Below are 19,079 nucleotides of genomic sequence, written 5' to 3' on the forward strand. Positions count from 1 at the left end.
TGCCCCATAAAAAAACTGTGGCTACTAGAAAAAGTTGAATTACACATGTGGATCACATTTGTAACTTTTATTATATTTCTGTTGGACAGTGCTAATGTGTACAATCCCTCACCCATCTGTTCATTCACCCGTATATCCGTTGCGTCTATTACCCGTCTATCACCCGCTGATCATCCATCTATCCATCACCCATCTATCAATCATCTATCCACCCATCCATTCATCCACCCATCTGCCCATCCATCCATCTCATCCTTTACTCCTTCCTCCTTTGTATCCGTTCATCTACCCACTTATCACATCTGTTTACCCCACAAATATTTTATTTATACTTGTCATGAATCAGTGACTCTGTGGTCATAAGAATGAGAAAACTGAGGCTTAAAGCAATTAAGCAATTTGCCCAACGTGGCACAGATGGACCTGGGATCTGACTCTCTAAGATCGGGGCTCTTCACCTTGGCTGCCTATTTGCTAAGTTTCCTTTAAAAATCGTTTGGCGAAGCATGGTGTGCTTAGGTTGGGGGGTGGCTGTTGGAATAGTGGCTGAGGAGCTCTTTTCCCTGAGGGGACCACACAGGGAAAGGAGAGGTAGGGGAGAGACAGACTCCTTAGAAGCCCCTGTAAGCTGTGTCCCTGGTGGCCGTCATGAAAGGGTTATCCCTACACATTCGATATTTGCAAAAATGTGGGTTCTTTCAGATTCCAAAACTCATTTCCATGACAAAACTCTTGGGAAGAGAAGATGAAGGCCTGGCTTTTGCAGAACAATCTTCCAGCTGTAATGAGGACTGAAGATGGCAATGGGAAAAGGAATTATAATTAGAATATGAAATGGGGAAAATTAATCTATTCCAGTCACTGGTAAGAGGATGTTCTCCTGGCGTTCATGGAAATTCTTAAGCTGTTGTTTCTCCCTACATTTTTTTTCTCACATTTTAAAGCATAGGGAAGGCTGTGCGGTATAAAAGAAAGGCTTTTGACCAAGGAACTGATAAACTGTGAAATATGCATAGAATTGAAGTTCATGTGCATCTTTGCTTTGTATGTCTCTATGCACATGCAGTGTATGTTTGTGTTCACATTTATGTCAGTCACATTTAAATGGCTGTAAACGCATGGAATGTTTATACACATTTGGGCACACCCTGCTTTCCTTGTGTGCATGCTGTGGTTATTACGTGCCCAGCTGTATAAAGGATCTCTGACATGTGCCACACTCACGCTTGTGCTGTGTGTGCGTTGGTTTGTGTTACCCATGGACATGGTACATGAGTGAGTTGAATGCTGCCGTGTTGAACGCTGTGCTGCGTGACATGGGTCCACACAAACATAGGTTTGTGGTGCGTGTGTGCGCTGCCCACACTGTGCACATGGTGTACATCGTGTACCTTTGTGTTCACACAGCGTATGCACTGTGGTGGGTGTAGATGTGGGTGTTTTTGATCTTGTCTGTGCACATGTGGAGGACGAGGTAGCCCTGCTGTGTCTGAGGGCAGAGGTGACTGTGACCTCTGCCCTTGGCTTTCAAGTTCTTTTACCCAGAAAAGGTCCCAGATGAGGAGGGGCTGAGGGGGTAAGCCCCAGGCCTTAGAGTCCTGGAAGCCAAGCCCGGGGGAGCCTGGAAACCCTCAGTGTCCGCCATCGATTCCTTCATGCCCTCCAAGGGCTCCGATGTGGTGGAACCCTGGCAGAGGTGGGCAGAGAACAGGCCTCCCCGCCCCTTCAGGGCCTCTGCTCACCACTGCTTGGCAGCTGGTTCTGAGCCCAGCAGGCTCCAGGGCACCGTGCAAGGTGCCCAGGGGTAACTGAACTGAGGAGACCCAGGCCCTGCCTCAGGAACCTCTGCCAACTTCTCAAGTGCTCCTTGAAAGCCAGAAGCAAGCTCTACTCCAGCAAGTGGCAGCTCTTTCCTAGACATTGGTTGAATCACGGAGTGAATGAATAAGACAGTCTCTGGTGACCTCATGGGAATCCACTGCCCACCCCCTTGCCTGCCCCTGACACACTCTCATCAGAGACCAGGCCCCCTTGCCCTCCATCTCCAGTGCCATTCCCACTGCTCTCTGGATAATTCCTCCCTCTCCTGAACCTCTAACACACTTATCAAGCACCTGTTATGCGCCAGGCCCGAGGCAGACTATTGATTATGTAGTAGGATCTAGAAAAGCATGGGTCCCTGCTGTGAATGCACTTTCTGCTAGTGGGAGAGTCCAAGCAGAAAAAATCCAACAAGGGACTCTTAAATCCCATCCCTCCCCAGCTGTGTGATCTTGGACAACTACTTATCCTCTCTCTACCCATTTCCTTGGTTTTAGCAGGGAAAAGAATACTTTCTTCATTGGGTTGTTGTGAGGATTAAATTAGGTCTTTTATGTAAAGCATTTTGCTCAGTGGCAGGAATATTCAGTCACCAAATATTTATTGATTGTCTACTGTGCATATTGGGGAATGAAGCAGATGCTGGCCCCTGCCTTGCAGTGGCTCTGTTCTCACCAGCATTTAATAAATGGTGACCATTCAAAGGTTTTTTGGACATCTTTCCCTCTGTTTCTTATGTATATTCCTATACCATACTGTTTGATTACTATTGCTTTATAAAATGTTTCAAACACTTCATTAAACTTAATGTTCTTCCATCTCCCATTATTCTTTCTGTTAGGGTCTACTTATAAGTTACGTGTGGTTTTAAAAAAGTTTTACTTTTGTCAAAATGATCAATGGCCATGGTCACACATCAAGTCAAGTACCCAGGAGCTTTTGCTGAAAGCGCCCCTACCCTGCCTAATTTGTAGCCCCATCCCTAATGCCAGGCTCTGGGAGATTTGGAGATGACCAGGACACAGTTCCAGCCTCCATGTTGCTTCCACTCTAGGACAAATGATAAATGTGGAGACAGTCTATGTTATAAGAGGAACAGCCAGAGGAGGTGAGAGCATGGCAGGCCTCCTGGAGGAGATAGCCTCTAAGCAGGGTCTTGCAGCATGAGCTCTGGGTGCAGTGTGCTGGATGGAGTCCTGCATTCGGGGTCAGTGCCCAAACTCTAGGCATGGAACAGCCTTTTCTTTTAATCATCCAGCAATCACTGAGGGACTCTCCCCGTCCCTGTGCTGAGGAGGCTCTTTGGTGTAACCATCAACCCAACTGCCTAGATGGGAAGATAGGCCTGGTCAGAGGCTATCTGAATGTGGTATTGGCTGCTTTATTTACTTATTCAACAAACATTTATTGAGTACCTTCTCTGTGCCAGGCACTGTTCTAGGAGCTTGGGAGGCATCAAGGTATAGATAGACAAAGATCCCTGATCCCTGGGAGCCTCCATTTTAGTAGGAGGAATCTAATAGTAAGCAATGAATATAGTAAATATAGAGAATGCTAGAAGGTAATAGGAGCTATGGAACAAAGACCAAGGGAAGACGGGGCGAGGACATCGAAAGTGGTGGTAGAAAGGGTGGTGGGCTCTTAGCCCACAGGGGCTGGGGCTGGGGCTGGCATCTGAGCCAGTTGTCAAGCAAAGCTTCTCTGAGTGAAGGGGGCTGGGTAAACTGACATTTCACATGTTTGTGGGCGTGTGGATTTCTGCAGCCTCCGTGAGGGCAGCTGGGTGATGTCTGTCTAAATTACAAATGCACATACAGCCGGACCCAGCAATTACACAAATGAATCCTACAGATAAACTCACACCCGTGCTCAATGATGGATGCACAGAAATATTTATGGGAGCAATATTGGGATAGCAGAAGACTAGAAACTACCCATGTGCTCAACTAGTTAAATATATGTGTTATATCTATACTGTGGAATACTGGATACAGAAGAAAGAATTATGTTCTGATGTAAAACATTTTCTAAGATGTGTTGCTAAGAGAAAAATAAAGTGCAAAGCCATATAGCATGCTGTCTGAATAGAATAAATGACTCTAAAGTGTGTATATGTGGACAGTCTTTGAAAGGATATAAAAAGGCTGGGAGACATTGCCTCTGGAGAGGGGCAGTGGATGGCTGGGAGGTGGGGTGGTGTTGCTTTTTGTACTCTTGGAATTTTGAACCATGTGAATATATCTTAATAAATAAATGGTTCAATTAAAATAAAATGGCTGTTTGCTATTGGTGCCCCACCCAGAACCCTTTACTGACCAGCACAGACATCTCCTACCCGCCTTGAGCAGGAGCTGCCTACAAATGGCTCACAGGCAGTATAGTTCTCTGAAGAATTGTCCTTGGCCAATTGGGGTCCACCTTGCTCAGAAGGTTATCCCCTGAGGGCAGCCCATGGCAGATGATTTCCTTACCTGGGCTACAACAGCCACCCCTTCCTTCGTGTTGGAACTAACTCTGCAGTACAATTCATGCCCTAGAGCTCCCCACCAGAACAGGCTGAAGGATGTCTTCAGCCAAGACCACATCCTTGCTTAGCTATACCCACTCCTGTCCGGCTTGCCCCCCACACTTAACAGGTTATTCCTAAGGAGCACTTAATAACCACATGCATCTGAACCCTTGCCTCAGGCTCTGCTTCTAGGGAACCCTATCTAAGACACGTAGCTCAAAGGAAGGGAACTAACTGGAATTAAGTGCTCTCCCTATTAATGTGTTGAGTCAAGTGCCCTACAGTGCAACATCCTATGAAGAGGGGCCTACAGGCATCACCCTCATTTAACAGATGAGGAATCTCAGAAGTTGAGACACCAGCTTGAGATCACACTTCAGGGCAAAGAGGGAGACAGGGGTCCCAGAGCCCACATCTCTTCCCCTGCACCTGCTCCTGAATTTTTAGGCATATTTATAGGGAAATCTTCCTGAATCCAGACTTAGCACCTTCTTTGTACACAGGATATAGTTCCTGTACATAGTCTCTACCAGAGTCCTCACTGCCTGTAGCCAGGCATGGCCCTAGGGGCTGGGATGGCATAGGTGATGGGCCACAACCACTCAGGATGGCAGGACCCGGAGGGCATGTCTGGGGAAGGCTGTCATGATCAAGGCTCTGGTGTTCTTGGCCTCCCCCAGCACACGGGATCAGCTTTAGCTGATCACTTGATATCATTTTGGTCAAGGGAGGTGTTTGCATACTTCCAAGAATGAGCAGCTCAGCACCTGACAAGGCAGCCTGCTGTGTCTATGGATAAGTTATAGAGGGCAGAAAGGTTTTCCTATTTTCATTCTAAGTGTGATTAACAGCATGAACCTGAACACTTGAGGGCCATGGAACAGGGGCTGCTCCTTCCACCCTAGAGGTAACCCTGCTGAAATGGGGCCTTGGGCATCCTGGGCTCTGATTTGGCTTCTGCAGCCCCCATAGTCCCCTGCATTCAGTCCTGCCTTCCTCGGACTGCTTCTCCTGGTGCCTTCCTGAGAACATTTTAATCAGAGCTGCTTCTCCCTCTCTCTCTATTCTAGTTTGATGGTGACAGTGCCTACGTGGGGATGAGTGACGGAAACCCAGAGCTCCTGTCAACCAGCCAGGTGGGTGCCCCATCCTTCTTGAACTTAAGATTTGGGCTGGCTGGAGCCGAGCTCTTCCTGGGTGGAGTGGGGGGTGCAAAGTGGGGGCCAGCACAGCCTGCTGCTGTCCTCTCTCTCAATGATCAAGAATAGCAAATAGCAAATCCTTAAAAGGCACAATCAAAGTGGGACTATAGTGTTCTCTGTAAACCAGCTACCTGGCTACTGTTGGCTTAAAATGGATTGGGAACTGGATGAAACTTGAAATGTATTGCCCACACTCCCCACGCTTGGGGCAGCTTTTCAGCAGCAGTGAGTTGAGGTGCCTGGTGCTGCCTGCCTCTTGCCACTACACAGCAACCATGAGGACATGTTCTGGTTTGGATGCACACACCCATGCATAGGCATGCATGGTTCCCCTGCCCGCTGGGAGTTGTTGAAGGCCACAGGGGAGCGTTGCGGACAGGGCACAAGGGAGGAGAGCAGGGGCTTCCTGTGAGGGCCTTCCCGGTAGCAAAGGAAGCAGAGTCATTCCTGGGCAAGGCTGTCCCAACCCCAGCCCGTTGGGGATCACAGATGTCAGTTGGAATCAGATTTTCCACTGAGAGCCTGGTCTCTGAAAATTAAGGTTTCTCTCAGCTGGGAGCATCCTTGCTATAGACTATGATGCCACAGAGGGTCCTTGCTGCAGGCTGAGGGTCCAGGCAGGGTCTCCCTGCAGAACGTGATGCCAGGGTGGGCCCTCACTGCAGGCTGGGATCCCAGGGTGGGCCCTCACTGCAGGCTGGGATCCCAGGGTAGGTCCTCACTGCAGGCTGGGGTCCCAGGATGGGTCCTCACTGCAGGCTGGGGTCCCAGGATGGGTCCTCACTGCAGGCTGGGGTCCCAGGGTGGGTCCTCACTGCAGGCTGGGATCCCAGGGTGGGTCCTTACTGCAGGCTGGGGTCCCAGGATGGGTCCTCACTGCAGGCTGAGATCAGGGAGGGTCCTCACTACAGGTCAGAACCCTGGGGAAGGTCATCCCTGCAGAATCTGATTGATGCCAGGGAGGGTCCTCACTGCAGGCAGGAGCCCCAGGGAGGGTCCTTACTGTAGGCAGGAGCCCCAGGGAGGGTCCTCAGTTTAGGCTGGGCCCCAGGGAGGGTCCTCACTGCAGGCAGGAGCCCCAGGGAGGGTCCTCACTGTAGGCTGGGCCTCAGGGAGGGTCCTCACTGCAGGCAGGAGTCCCAGGGAGGGTCCTCAGTGCAGGCTGGAGCCCCAGGGAGGGTCCTCAGTTTAGTCTGGGCCTCAGGGAGGGTCCTTACTGCAGGCCAGGACCCCAGGGAAGGTCCTCAATGGCAGAATGGGATACCAGGGAGTGTTCTCATTGCAGGCATGGCATCGTGGAGGATGGCTCCTTAAGGCAGTGGTGCTTGCTGGGTGGGACCAGCTCAGGACACTGATTGGAGAGCCAAGAAGGGTTGTAGTTGCTGAGAAATTTGGGAAATGGGAGGGCAACCCCGGTCCTGGAGCTGACCTCACCCTCTGTCTCTACCATTGTGGGGGCTATGGCAGTCCAAGTTGGGTGGCCCCTCAGCCATCAGGCCCGGGACATATTTTCCAGCTGAGGCAATAGAAGCCTATTAACTCACAAATATTTATGTCCCTATTCTGTGACAGGTCCCATGGAGGCCATAGATGAGTAAGACAAGGGTCTGTGGCCCTAGGAGGCACTACTAGTGAGGAAGATACTGTAGTCTTAGTGGGGCATGGAAGCTCTGCTGCAGGGTGCTGCACCCACTCCCCTGCCACTGCAGGATCGCTCATGGCAGGGCCACCATACCATGCCCCTCTCTGGCCTGTCCCTGTGTGAGCATCATGCCACTGCTGCAAAGCTGCCTTTATATTGCATTGACATGCACCAACATGCAAGACTGGTGGGCAAGACTCCAGGCCCTGAAAGTGGTTATTTTGGAAGAATCCACTGATGTCATTTAATTGTACATAATCAACTGAAATGTCTTCTCAGCAGACCAGAGTTAGCCCTGGCATCTCATCTGAGCCTTTTCACAATGTTTAGATAGTATTTTTGTTAACATATTGAGCCCTGGTTTTCAGAACTATATTATGGTGAATTCTGTCCTGGAACCTTCTAGAAAGCATTGGCAATGTCCTTCCACCAACAAGGGAAAGTGGGACTCAGTGGGACTCTGTGTCTGCTCTAGGTCTGGGCAGATGGGAGCACAGTACTTTGGAGAGGAGACTTGGTACAAATAAATGTCACCTTCCCCAAACCATTAAAAGTCATATCCTCAACAGTTCCCCCCAACACTTTGCAGCTTGCAAAGCCTTTTTCTCAATGGTTGTTTCAGTTAATCTTCACAACAACCTCGAGAATGAGTTCAGTCGAATTATTGTTCAGTCGATTTTATAGATAATGTAACTGAAGATCCAGGATGCTGGCTGATTCAATCAAGGTGACTCAGCCAGGGAGCACTAGAGCTGGCAATTCGAACTTGTGAAGCTCAGACTCAGAGCTCCACAAGCTTCCCTTGCCTTGTCCGCTGACTTGCCTCAGCCTAAATGTCACTTCTACAGAGAGCTCTTTGTGACTGCCAAACCCACGTGAGGTCCCCTTTCCATGATTCTCATTAAAATGGCACCAGATCTTTTTAATTCATGATGTTTGTCACTGTGGTCTACTTATCTTGTGATGACATAGTTAATGCCTGATTTCCACCCTAAACTGACCACCATGGGGAAAGGATCTGGTCTCTCTGGTCCAATGCTATGTATCCCAGTGGGGCATAGTGTCTGGAACACTGAGAGCACTCAGAAAATATTTGTGTAATGAGTGATGGTAGCCCCTGCTCTTCTCTGAACTTCAATGTTTCTAACAGTGGAACAAGGTGGTTGGACTTCCTGAGGGTCCTTCTAAATCTTTTATGCTGTGACCCAGAGGGTCTCCCTAACTTAGGACTTTATGAAGAAGATATCAAAATTCTCTGAGATTAATTAAGTCTAGCCAGTGGCATGAGCCAATCTTAATGTGAACAAATTTTGCAATTGCAGTTAGATTTCTTATAGCATATCTGTTAGTTTTTGCTGCATAACAAACACCTCAAAACTTAGTGACTTAAAACAACAAATGTTTATCTAGTTAATGATTTTGTGGGTCGGCAATTTAGCTGAGTTCAGTTGTGTGGTTCTTCTGGCGTTGCCTAGGATCACTTTAGCAGCAGCAATACACTGCCAGATCAGCAATGGGCCGGTTGGTTTGGAAGGATCACCTGTGTTCCACATGGTCTCTCAGCCTCCAGCAGGCTAGCTTCAGGTTGTTCACATGGTAGGAGAAGGGTTCTCAGGACAGCAAGAGCAGAAGTTGCAAGATTTCTTGAGGTCCAGGCTTGAAATAAACACACATCTACTTCCAACACATTCTGTTGGCCAAAGCCAGTCACAGGACCAGCCTAGAATCAAGGAATGGGGAAATAGCCTCTACCTTTTGATGGGAAAGGCTGCAAAGTATTGTGGCCTTTTCACAAACTACCACATGTAGGAAACATATGGGATATGATTCATGCTGATTTTATTGAAAAGTAACTTAGACTTTTCTGGTACCAATAGCTTCCTACAGCTCAGTGGGACCCTACTGGCTTCTAGTCTTTAATGATGAAAGTCCTATATATTTCCTTCCTCTTTTCCCTGGAGTGCTTCTTGAACTCACGACACACACACACACACACACACACACACACACAAGCACCCTTTCACAATGTATTGTCTCATCAACTGCAGGAATTGTATTGTCCCAAATACTGGATTAATGATTGACATCAACATTTGGGTAAAATGAAGCTGTCACAGCCATTAGAGGATTCAGAGGATAAACACTCTAAATGGCATAAAATATTTTTTGTAAATACAGTTAAATACAAGGTTCACCCAATCAGCAAATGTTTATTGGGCACCTGTTATATGCAAGGCTCTGAATATCAGTGGGAAGCCATTTCTGGAAAACATTTGCTTCCGGAACATCCAATCTTTTTTTTTTTTTTTTTTTTGTGACAGAGTCTCACTATTGCCCAGGCTGGAGTATAGTGGCCGGATCTTGGCTCACTGCAACCTCCACCTCCTGGGTCCAAGTGATTCTCCTGCCTCAGCCTCCCAAGTAGCTGGGGTTACAAGTGCCCACGACTACACCCAGCTGATTTTTTTTTTTTTTTTTGTATTTTTAAGACAAGGTTTCACCATGTTGGCCAGGCTGGTCTTGAACTCCTGACCTTAAGTGATCTGCCCATCTTGGCCTCCCAAAGTGGTGGGATTACAGGTGTGAGTCACTATGCCTGGCTCAGAACATTCAAATCATATTACAAACCTGCTCTTTAATGTAACACTTCTCCTGAAATACCATCTTCTTTACTTAGAAACCGCAGCTGAGACAGAGGCTCCTCTAGGGTATGTATTAGCTGACTGTGTCCCTTTTTGAAAACTTTCACAGCAGCTCTATGGGCTTGAAGTTTTTTCTGCAAACGCATGCTCCATTGTTTGGTTTTTGCAAGTCTCCACAGAAATTTTCACATAGCTGCTTTAGCTTTTACAAATGATCACACTCCCTCTCCCTCCTTGGACCTTGGGTTACTTTTGTACCAGACTTGCCAGGGTGGCCTGAGAATGAGGTATAATTCTCAGATACAGCTGTGTCCCCATCAGCAGCTCCAGGCGGGTAGAGGACCTGGTAGAGGTCAGTTCTTTCCTGTTGAGAGCAGACTCTGTCCAGGATTTACAGGAATGGATATTTCCAGATTATGTGACCCAGAAAGAGTCTCCTCCTTCCTGGGATGAGGTGAGGAGGAAAGGGAGTAGTGGACTTGGGACTCAGCAGACCTGGATTCAAATTCCAGCTCCTCCATGCCTCAGCATGAGCCAGATTTCCTTATGCAAGTGATAGCAGCTTCCTATCAAATGGGAGGAGTAGCGCCTGCCTCCTAGAGTGTCATGAGAAGTAAATGAGGTGTGTGTGTATGTGTGTTGTGGATTCTCTTGCTGCCTCCCCAGAGTCCCGCTTATCATTCAGCTGCTGTGAGTGTTGGCTGCTAACTATTCACAGCTACTCCTTCTTTGGAAAACTGGAACTGTGAACCCAGGAGAGCATAGAAGGGGAGGTCTAGAAACCAACATCCTTATCTCAAGGGGTGACCAACTCTGCAACTCTTCATGGGCTCCAGCTAATCCAGCCAGACTCCAGCTGAGGCCAAATCCCTACTCAGCTCCTCCCCTGTCATGTCCTGCCTCCCTTCCTTCTTCTGAGAGCCCTCTTCAAGTCATTTTCACAGGCATCCCCATCTCAGGCTGTACTTCAGAGGAAGCTAAATTGAGAGTATGTAAAGCACCAGAGTTCGGAAAAACTAGCTATGACTTTATTTTATATATAATGCTTTGGTCACACAAGAGCCTCTGGTCACCTCTTGCACTCATTTACAACTTGGTGTTTTTGTATGCATTGTTTCCTCTGATGGGAATCCCCTAGTGTTTTTCAACCAACAAATGCCTATTTGTTCCTTCAGGGGCACTGCAAATGTCACCTCCTCATCACAGCCTTCCTGGCTGTGTGTGGAGTTTTCCATTCTCTTGGCTCTAAATACCACTTCTGCTAAAGAGCTCACATTTTTACAGGAATTATTGAAAGAACTTTGTGTGTGTGTGTGTTAGAGTCAGACTGAATGTCATGAATGATATCAGATTTGCAGTATTAAAAGCTCTCAATGACAAGAATGAATACAGGGAGACCAAGTGGGAGAGTGTGGTAATAGGCCAAGTAAAGGATCAAGATCTAGACTATAGCAGAGGGGATGAAAAGAAGTAGATGCATTGGAGATAAAGTTGGTGGGTCTTGACAGTGATGGACATAGAGGGAGAGAGAAATGGAGGGGAAAATGATGACTCCTAGGCTTCTACCAAGAGCCCATTTTTAGGCATGGTGGTACCATTTTCTGAGTTGGGGAAACCCTTAGGAGATGCAGGTTTGATGATGCCAGACTTGGATGTGTTACATTTGAGATGCTCATCCACATGGAGGTGTTCAGTAGGTAGATGATGGTACAAATCTGGAGCTCATGAGAGTAGTAAATTTGGAAATCTTCAGCCCATGATGTCAAAACCTTGGGAGTGAAGGAGATTTATGGAGAGAGAGGAAAGAATGAGAAGAGCAGAGGACCAATGACTCTGAGATGTTGTGCTCCAACATTTGAAGGCAAAGTAGAGGAGGAGGAGAAGACTGTGAAGTAGATTAAGAAGGAGTAGTTTGAGAAGTAGGAGGAGAACTTGGAGTCTTAGAAACCAGGGGCAGAGTAATTCAAGAAAAAGAGAGGGGATCTAAGGGAAAAGGATGTCGGATCCACAGTTCCTTGATAATGGGATCACATCAAGTTAAAAGGCTTCTGTACAGCAAAGGAAACAATCAACAAAATGAAGAGACAGCCCACAGAATGGGAGAAAATATTTGCAAACTACCTGATGAGATTAACAATCAGAATATATAAGGAGCTCAAATGACTCTATAGGAAAAAAAATCTCATGATCTAATTAAAAATGGGCCAAAAATTTGAATAGACATTTCTTAAAAGAAGACCTGCAATGGCAAACAGGCACATGAAAAGTTGCTCAATATCACTGATCAGCAGAGAAATGCAAATCAAAACTACAGTGAAATATGATCTTGCCTCAGTTAAAATGGCTTATATTCAAAAGACAGGCAGTAACAAATGCTGGTGAGGATATGGAGAAAAGGGAACCCTCGTACACTGTTGGTGGGAATGTAAAATTATACAATTACTGTGGAGAACAGTTTGGAGGTTCCTCAAAAAACTAAAAATAGAGCTACCATATGATCCATCAATCTGACTGCTGGGTATATACCCCAAAGAGAGGAAATCAGTATATTGAAGATGTCGGCACTCCCATGTTTGTTGCAGCACTGTTCACAACAGCCAAGACTTGGAAGAAACCTAAGTGTCCATCAACAGATGAATGGATAAAGAGAATGTGGTATTTATACACAATGGAGTACTATTCAGCCATAAAAAGAGAATGAGATCCTGTCTATTTGCAACAACATGGATGGAACTAGAGATCATCATGTTAAGTGAAATAAGCCAGGCACAGAAAGATAAACATTGCATGTTCTCACTTATTTGTGGGGTCTAAAAATCAAGACAACCTATGGAGATAAGAGAGTAGAAGGATGGTTACCAGAGGCTGGGAAGGGTAATGGGGCAGAGAGGGACGTGGGGATGATTACTGTGTACAAAATAGAAAGAATGAATACGATTTAATATTTGATAGTACAACAAAGTAGTCAATAATTGCATATTTTAAAATAACTAAAAGAGTATAATTGGGTTGTTAGTAACACAAGGATAAATGCTTGAGGGGATGGATACCCTGTTCTCCATGATGTAATTATTATTGCATGCCTGTACCACAATGTCTCATGTACTCTATAAATATGTACATCGATGTCCACACAAAAATTAAAAATAAAAAATGATTTGATAAATGTTAAATCAAACATTTAAATATACTCAAGGGAACCATAAAGGCACCAGCAAAACAAACCTTAAGGTATACTTTACAACTTTGGTGTGGGGAAGGCATTTCTACTATTCAAAGCCTCAGCAGAAAAGACTTAAAATTGGACCATAAATTAACATAAAACTAAATTAATATAAATATAAAAATTAACATAAAATCAACATATGACTTTTGTATGGCCAAACCAGCATAAGTAAAGTCAGTAGACAAAAGTTGGGCAAGAATATTTTCAACTCACACCATAGTTGAAGAACTAATCACCCTTATACATAAAGAGTTGCTGGATCAGTTCAAAACCCTGGTAGAAAAAAAGGAAGGAGATATGAACCAATAGTTTACAGAAAAAGAAATACAAGTGGCTCTTAAGTAAGTGAAAAGTGCTAAGAATCATTCATGAGATAAATCATAAGAGAGCCATTTTTTACCAATTGGATTGACCAAAATCCAGAGGTTTGATAACACACTCGATTGGAGTTCTTACGGGGAAACAGGTACTTTTATACATTGCTGTGGGCAGGGTAAATTGACAACATCTATAAAAATTACAAATACATTGACCTTCAACCCAGCAATTCTTTTTTTGGAAATATGCCCTACAGATATATCTGTACATATGATAAATGATGTATTCAAGACTATTCATTTTGATATTGCTTTATGAAAAAAGATGTAAAACAGTAAGTACAGTATGCTACCATTTATACAAAAAGGTGATAAGAATGTATATTTCTATGTGCTTGCATTTGATTAAATAACCTTGGAAGGATATATGGCAGCTAGTAGTGGCTTTGCACATTGTATAGGCATGTACCTCCATGCATGTGTGTGTGTGGTATGGGGACTGTGCAGGTGCTGGGCAGGGATAGAAAAAATACTTTTCACTGTATCTTTTTTATGTTTAGGGAGTTTTAAACCATGGGAATTTATTATAACTTTAGAAAGTTAAATAAAATTTAAATAAAAAGAAGGAGAGAGTCAATTAGCTCAAACACTTCTGAGGGGTTGGGTGAGATGAAAGTTGAAATGTGTCCAATCATCTTAGCAAAAGGGAAGTTACTCTGGGCTTCAGTATAAGCAGTTTTCATGTGCAGGATCATTGTGCAGTTCCCATGGGCAGATTGAGAAGCGTGAGGTGAGGACATGTAAACAGTAAATATAGACAACTTGTATGAGAAGTTTAGTTGTGCAGGACAAGGGCCAGGGCCGAGCTCAATGAGATGAGGATTCCATAGAAGGGATTTTTTTTTTTTTTTTTTTTTTTTTTTTTTTTTTTTTTAAGAAAGGCCTTTAGAATATTTAGTCATCAATGGAAGGTGTCAGGAGAGAGGATGAAGCTCTGGGTTTAGGAGGGGGAAAAGCTAAGGGATGCTTTCAGATTTCAGAGAAAATGGGAGAGTCTGGATCCTGCTCAGAGGTGGTGGCTCTGGCCTTAGCTGGGAGTGCTGGGTGTGGAGGACAGCAGAGAAAAGGAGTGTGACTTTGTAGGTGGGTTGGCTGGGAGCAGAGGGTGTCTGTACCTGAAAGTGTCAGTCTTCTCAGAGAGTTGGTGGGCCAAGAGCCAGGGGACTGTAGGTGAGAGGTGGTGGGGAGGTCTGGGGTATTTGCTGTAGGGCATGGGAGAATGAGCTCCTGGTGCTGGTGCTGTGGGAGAGACGGGTGGGTTAATACAGGGCAAGAGGTCTGCCAGGCAGGTGCGTCAGAAGGACACAACAGCTTTTTTGCTAAAAAGAGACGGTCATAAAGGATCAGGGAATCTAAGCGGTGTATAGACAAGACAGCATGCCCAGGGTCCAGTGCAGCGGAAGAGCTACTGGGAAGCAGCTGGATGGCAAGGACACCCTCTTCAGAGTGGGAAGCTGGCTGGTGATTTTGGAAGTGAGCAGGCCATGGCATTGGCAGGGGCCTGGTGTGCCTTGGGAGCAGGGAGCTGCATGGGGGAGAAGGTCCTGGGAGGCGAGGAGCCCGCAACTGAGCACAGCATGGTGGCTGAGCTAAAGGGTTCTGGAAGGATGCCAGGGTGGGGTGCATGGGAAGGTGGGACTCAGAACTGAAGACTGGAAGAATGAGGGGCTGGATGCCAATGGGACTGGGTGTGGTAGGATTTATAGGGACAATCAGCAGGGGTCTGAATGGATGGGTCAGTGGAGAGGGAGAAGGATGTCAATTCCTCTGAAATTCCTGTTGAGGCAGGAGGCAAGCAAAAGACGTGTTCTAAGGCAAGGCTGGGAATAGAGTACTTTGTTCCTAGAGTGAGAATCCCAGTGGCTACAGAGCTGTTTGCAAGGGGAATGACACCGCACAGTTGAACCTGAAGATACTGGGGACTTACACATGAGGTCCTCCCTGGGGTGCCCTCAGGTCTCTGGGGTACAGTGTGTGCCACCAAATGTGAACCTGCTGGCTGTGAGCCTCATAGGGCATGAGCAGCACCCAGTGTTCCCCCTGGCCCCTCTGCTCCTGTAGCATCCCTTCCCGATGCTCCAGCAGAATGTGTACTGGAGTGCAGCCATCATGTCATACAGGCCAACATCCTCATGCTACAGAATGAGGCTTCTCAGTGCCTTGTACCACACCTGCATGTAACAGACACACAAGAACTTGGAGTTTGTGATTCTTGCTCTTGGTTCCAGCACCACCATATGTTTGTGCAGCAACCTTCCTTCACAGATCCCCAAGGTTGCCTGGTCTGTTTCTCCCACTACTTGGATCAAGCATAGACCTAGGGTGGGGAGATGATACCATCAGGAGGCCAGAAGACAAGGAGCTGGTGATCCTATAGAGGAGATCTCAGACCTCTGTAGGATCACCAGCTCCTTGTCTTCTGGCCTCCTGATGGTACCATCTCCCCACCCTAGGTCTATGCTAGTCACAGCCTCCTTCCAGCAGGGGGCGGTGTCAGATGCCCAGAATGGGAAAAAGAGTCAGGAGCTCTGAGTTCGAGGTTCCACCCGCTGTTAGGCCTTCACTTATGCTGGTATCACTCTGAACCTGTTTCCTCATGTGATAATGAGGGTAGATGGTCTGCTTTCTCCAGCGCTAAATAATGATGATAACAATGATCATTAACATTTGCCCTGTACCTCCTTAGGCTCAGGCTCTGGGGCTAAATGTTTTCCATGGGTGATCTCATTTCATCCTCATATTAACTGTGTAGGTAGGCACTATTGCTGTCCCATTTTACAGAGGAGGAAACTGCAGCACAGAGAGTCAGAGGAGGGTGAGATTTTTTGAAACTAATAAAAACCCTTCCCAGGAAATGTATTGGAGGCAGGCCACCCTCCTGCTACTGTTGAAATCTAAGATTTCCGTCTTAGTAACTCTAGCCTCTGAGTCTGTGTACACTGTAAAGGGCAAAGATGACAAGGCTTTTATTGCTTTAATTAAAACCTGGGTGAAGAGCTCGCGATTCATATTAAAATGAAATTGTGTTTTGCCCGCTGTGGTGCGGAGAAGGTAACAGCAGTGATTACTGCTAAGATTACAAACAATCAAAGAGAAAAGGCCTTTTGCAAGCATTTCCTATTAAAGCCACAAACATCACACTTTAAAAATAATTATGGTTGTGTTATCAGAACATGATTCATGAGTTCTGAATAAATACCGGGGACCTTAAAGGAAACTATTTCAAGACCATAGATTTTGTTCACATCTGATGAAATTTAACATCACTTCACAGTTGGAGAATAAAATACAAGGAGGGGGAAAAAGCCCATCCTATGTATATGGAGAGAATTGAGTATATGTCAGATTGAACTAATGAGCTCTCCCCATCAACGCTAAACACATACCCAGAAAAAATGACCTAGCTTCTCTTATTTTCATTGAGAGAAAACTGCCGAGGAGGAATGAGTACTTATCTCACCAATCTTAATTTTACATCCCAATGGCCAAAAATGTATTTATTTTAAAGCTCTTGATTCCTGCCTGTGAGATGTTTAAATATTCGAGGGCACAGGCATGGAGGCATTGGGGGATGGATGTGGGGAGGACTTTGGTCTGCATTTATGGTGCCTCCCCTGTCATAAAGATATTTTTCATACAATGCAGTGAATGTTTATGGCATATAGTTTTGTTTCCTTCCAACTATTATGAGAGAAATTGAATCCCAGGAAATGTTCACTCTCTCTAAATGGGATGGAAACAATGATGATGATGTGGGAAGTGCAGGGGCTTGGGGGAGGGGATAGCAGTGGGGTGGACACGTGATTTCAAGGATTTTCTTAAAAACAGCACTCTTCCCCTCTCCCAGTCACCTCGAACTTAGCATCCCCTGTAGGACCTGGGTTTTTGCTGGGCAGGGTCAGAGAACAAAGATTTTATATATTGTTCATTGCTGCATGTGAGCTCACCCGTGACCAAGAAGTGGAAATGAAGCCAGGAGTGGGCACTTCCTCAGAATGGGACTGGGTTCTTACCTTCTGGAGGGTCTGGATCCTGGGTCTGGCCCCTCTCCCTGTGTCCCCTCAGACTGGTCATTTGTCCTCTCTGGGCTCTGGTTTTCGCATCTGTGAATGGCAATTGGATGACTATCTCTGAGGGACCTTCCAGGTTGACTTACAGCCACGGGCTCAGCCCCCTTCACCCACCGCCCGAGCGCCCAGGACGGATGACGGTCTGCCCCAGAGGTCAGAGACTGGCCTTCCCCACCTGGCTGAGTCACACCAATGCCGAGAGGGCCCCGCAATGAAGCTGGAGGCTGTGTGTCACATTTCAGCCCCCTGGGGATGATGATAAGGCTCTGGGTTATAAAGGTAATGACATGAGAAGGCAGAACTGGGCTCAAATGATAATCTTGACACACGTGGCTGGGGAAGCTTGGACAGGTTAACCAAGTTTTCTGAGTTTCAATTTTGTCTTTAGAAGTTCCTCAAAGTGATGCAGAAGTAAATTAGATGTGTTTATACAAAGTAGTTATTCTAGTGCTTGGTACATAGCAAATGGTAGTGAGCCTAAGGTGCTACGAAAATACCCATTTTATAGATGGAAAACATTATTTTCAGTAAGGTAAAATGGGACAGGTACATAATCAGCCCCAAGTAGAGGCCCAGAAGCCCTCAGGTCAGGCCAGTGATGCAGGCCTTAGAGGATGCATCTGCTTGTGAGGTAGGAGGGTCTGTGCCGACAGCCACCCAGTGAGGTTGAGCTCATAGTTGGGAGGGTGCTGAGAGCAGACTGAGGAGCTGGGGTGCATGGCTTTAAGAGGAGTGTGGGTCCAGCTGGGGAAGGATGAGTGGGCCATGAGAGTGACTGTTGCCTTTGGAGAGAGAGATGGGGAAGGAGGGCTCTGAGGAAGGTTGCTGTGCATTGGGAGGTGGCATCTTGCTCTTGTAAGTCCCCTGAAGAAAACCTTCAGTGAAGTTCTTCGTAACTGCCCAAAGGCTTTAAAAGTTAGCACGATATGACCTTTGGCTGTTGACTGCTGGGATGGCCCTCAAGGGTGGGAAGTTTGTGGCTAGTGGTTACACTTGTGCAGTGTGTAAACTGAGCAGTTGTAGTTGTATTGTTGCCACTAGCCTTCATAAACCATTGTTGGCGATTGCAACGGGAAAGATATAATGGGAAGGGATGAGGAAGCCTTTTAAAATGTATGTATGTATGTATGTATGTATGTATGTATGTATGTATGTATGTATGTATTTTTTGAGATGGAGTCTCACTCTCTCACCCAGGCTGGAGTACAGAGGTGAGATCTTGGCTCACTGCAACCTCCGCCTCCCGGCTTCAAGTGATTATCCTGTCTCAGCCTCCCCAGTAGCTGGGATTACAGGCACATGCCACCATGCCTGGCTAATTTTTGTATTTTTAGTAGAGACGGGGTTTTGCCATGTTGGCCAGGCTGGTCTCAAACTCCTGACCTCAAGTGATCTGCCCACCCCAGTCTCCCAAAGTGCTGGGATTACAGGTGTGAGCCACCGTGCCCGGCTTTAAAATTTATTAACATGATGCACTCTTACTGAAATGGAGAACATGTAAAAGACAAAGTTGACAAGGATCTGGAGGAACCGGTACCCTCACCCACTGCTGTGTAAATTGGTACCACCATAGATGCCATTTTGCAGTAT

At 46.3% G+C, this 19,079-nt stretch overlaps 1 protein-coding gene across 5 annotated transcripts in view; it reads left to right on the top strand.

Moving 5' to 3' along the window:
- TOX2 (TOX high mobility group box family member 2) overlaps window positions 1-19,079 on the top strand; it is a 158,709-nt gene that overhangs the window by 53,186 nt on the left and 86,444 nt on the right. For all 5 annotated transcript variants that reach the window (XR_004052833.1, XM_030915608.1, XM_030915607.1 and 2 more), the window contains exon 2: window positions 5,401-5,466. Coding sequence is in view for 4 of the 5 variants with exons in the window: in XM_030915608.1 (XP_030771468.1) it covers window positions 5,401-5,466 (66 nt within the window). In the remaining variant the exon portion in view is untranslated. The remainder of the gene's footprint in view (window positions 1-5,400; window positions 5,467-19,079) is intronic.

This window comes from Rhinopithecus roxellana, chromosome 13 (genome assembly GCF_007565055.1).
Source record: "Rhinopithecus roxellana isolate Shanxi Qingling chromosome 13, ASM756505v1, whole genome shotgun sequence".
NCBI classification, from domain to species: Eukaryota; Metazoa; Chordata; class Mammalia; order Primates; family Cercopithecidae; genus Rhinopithecus; species Rhinopithecus roxellana.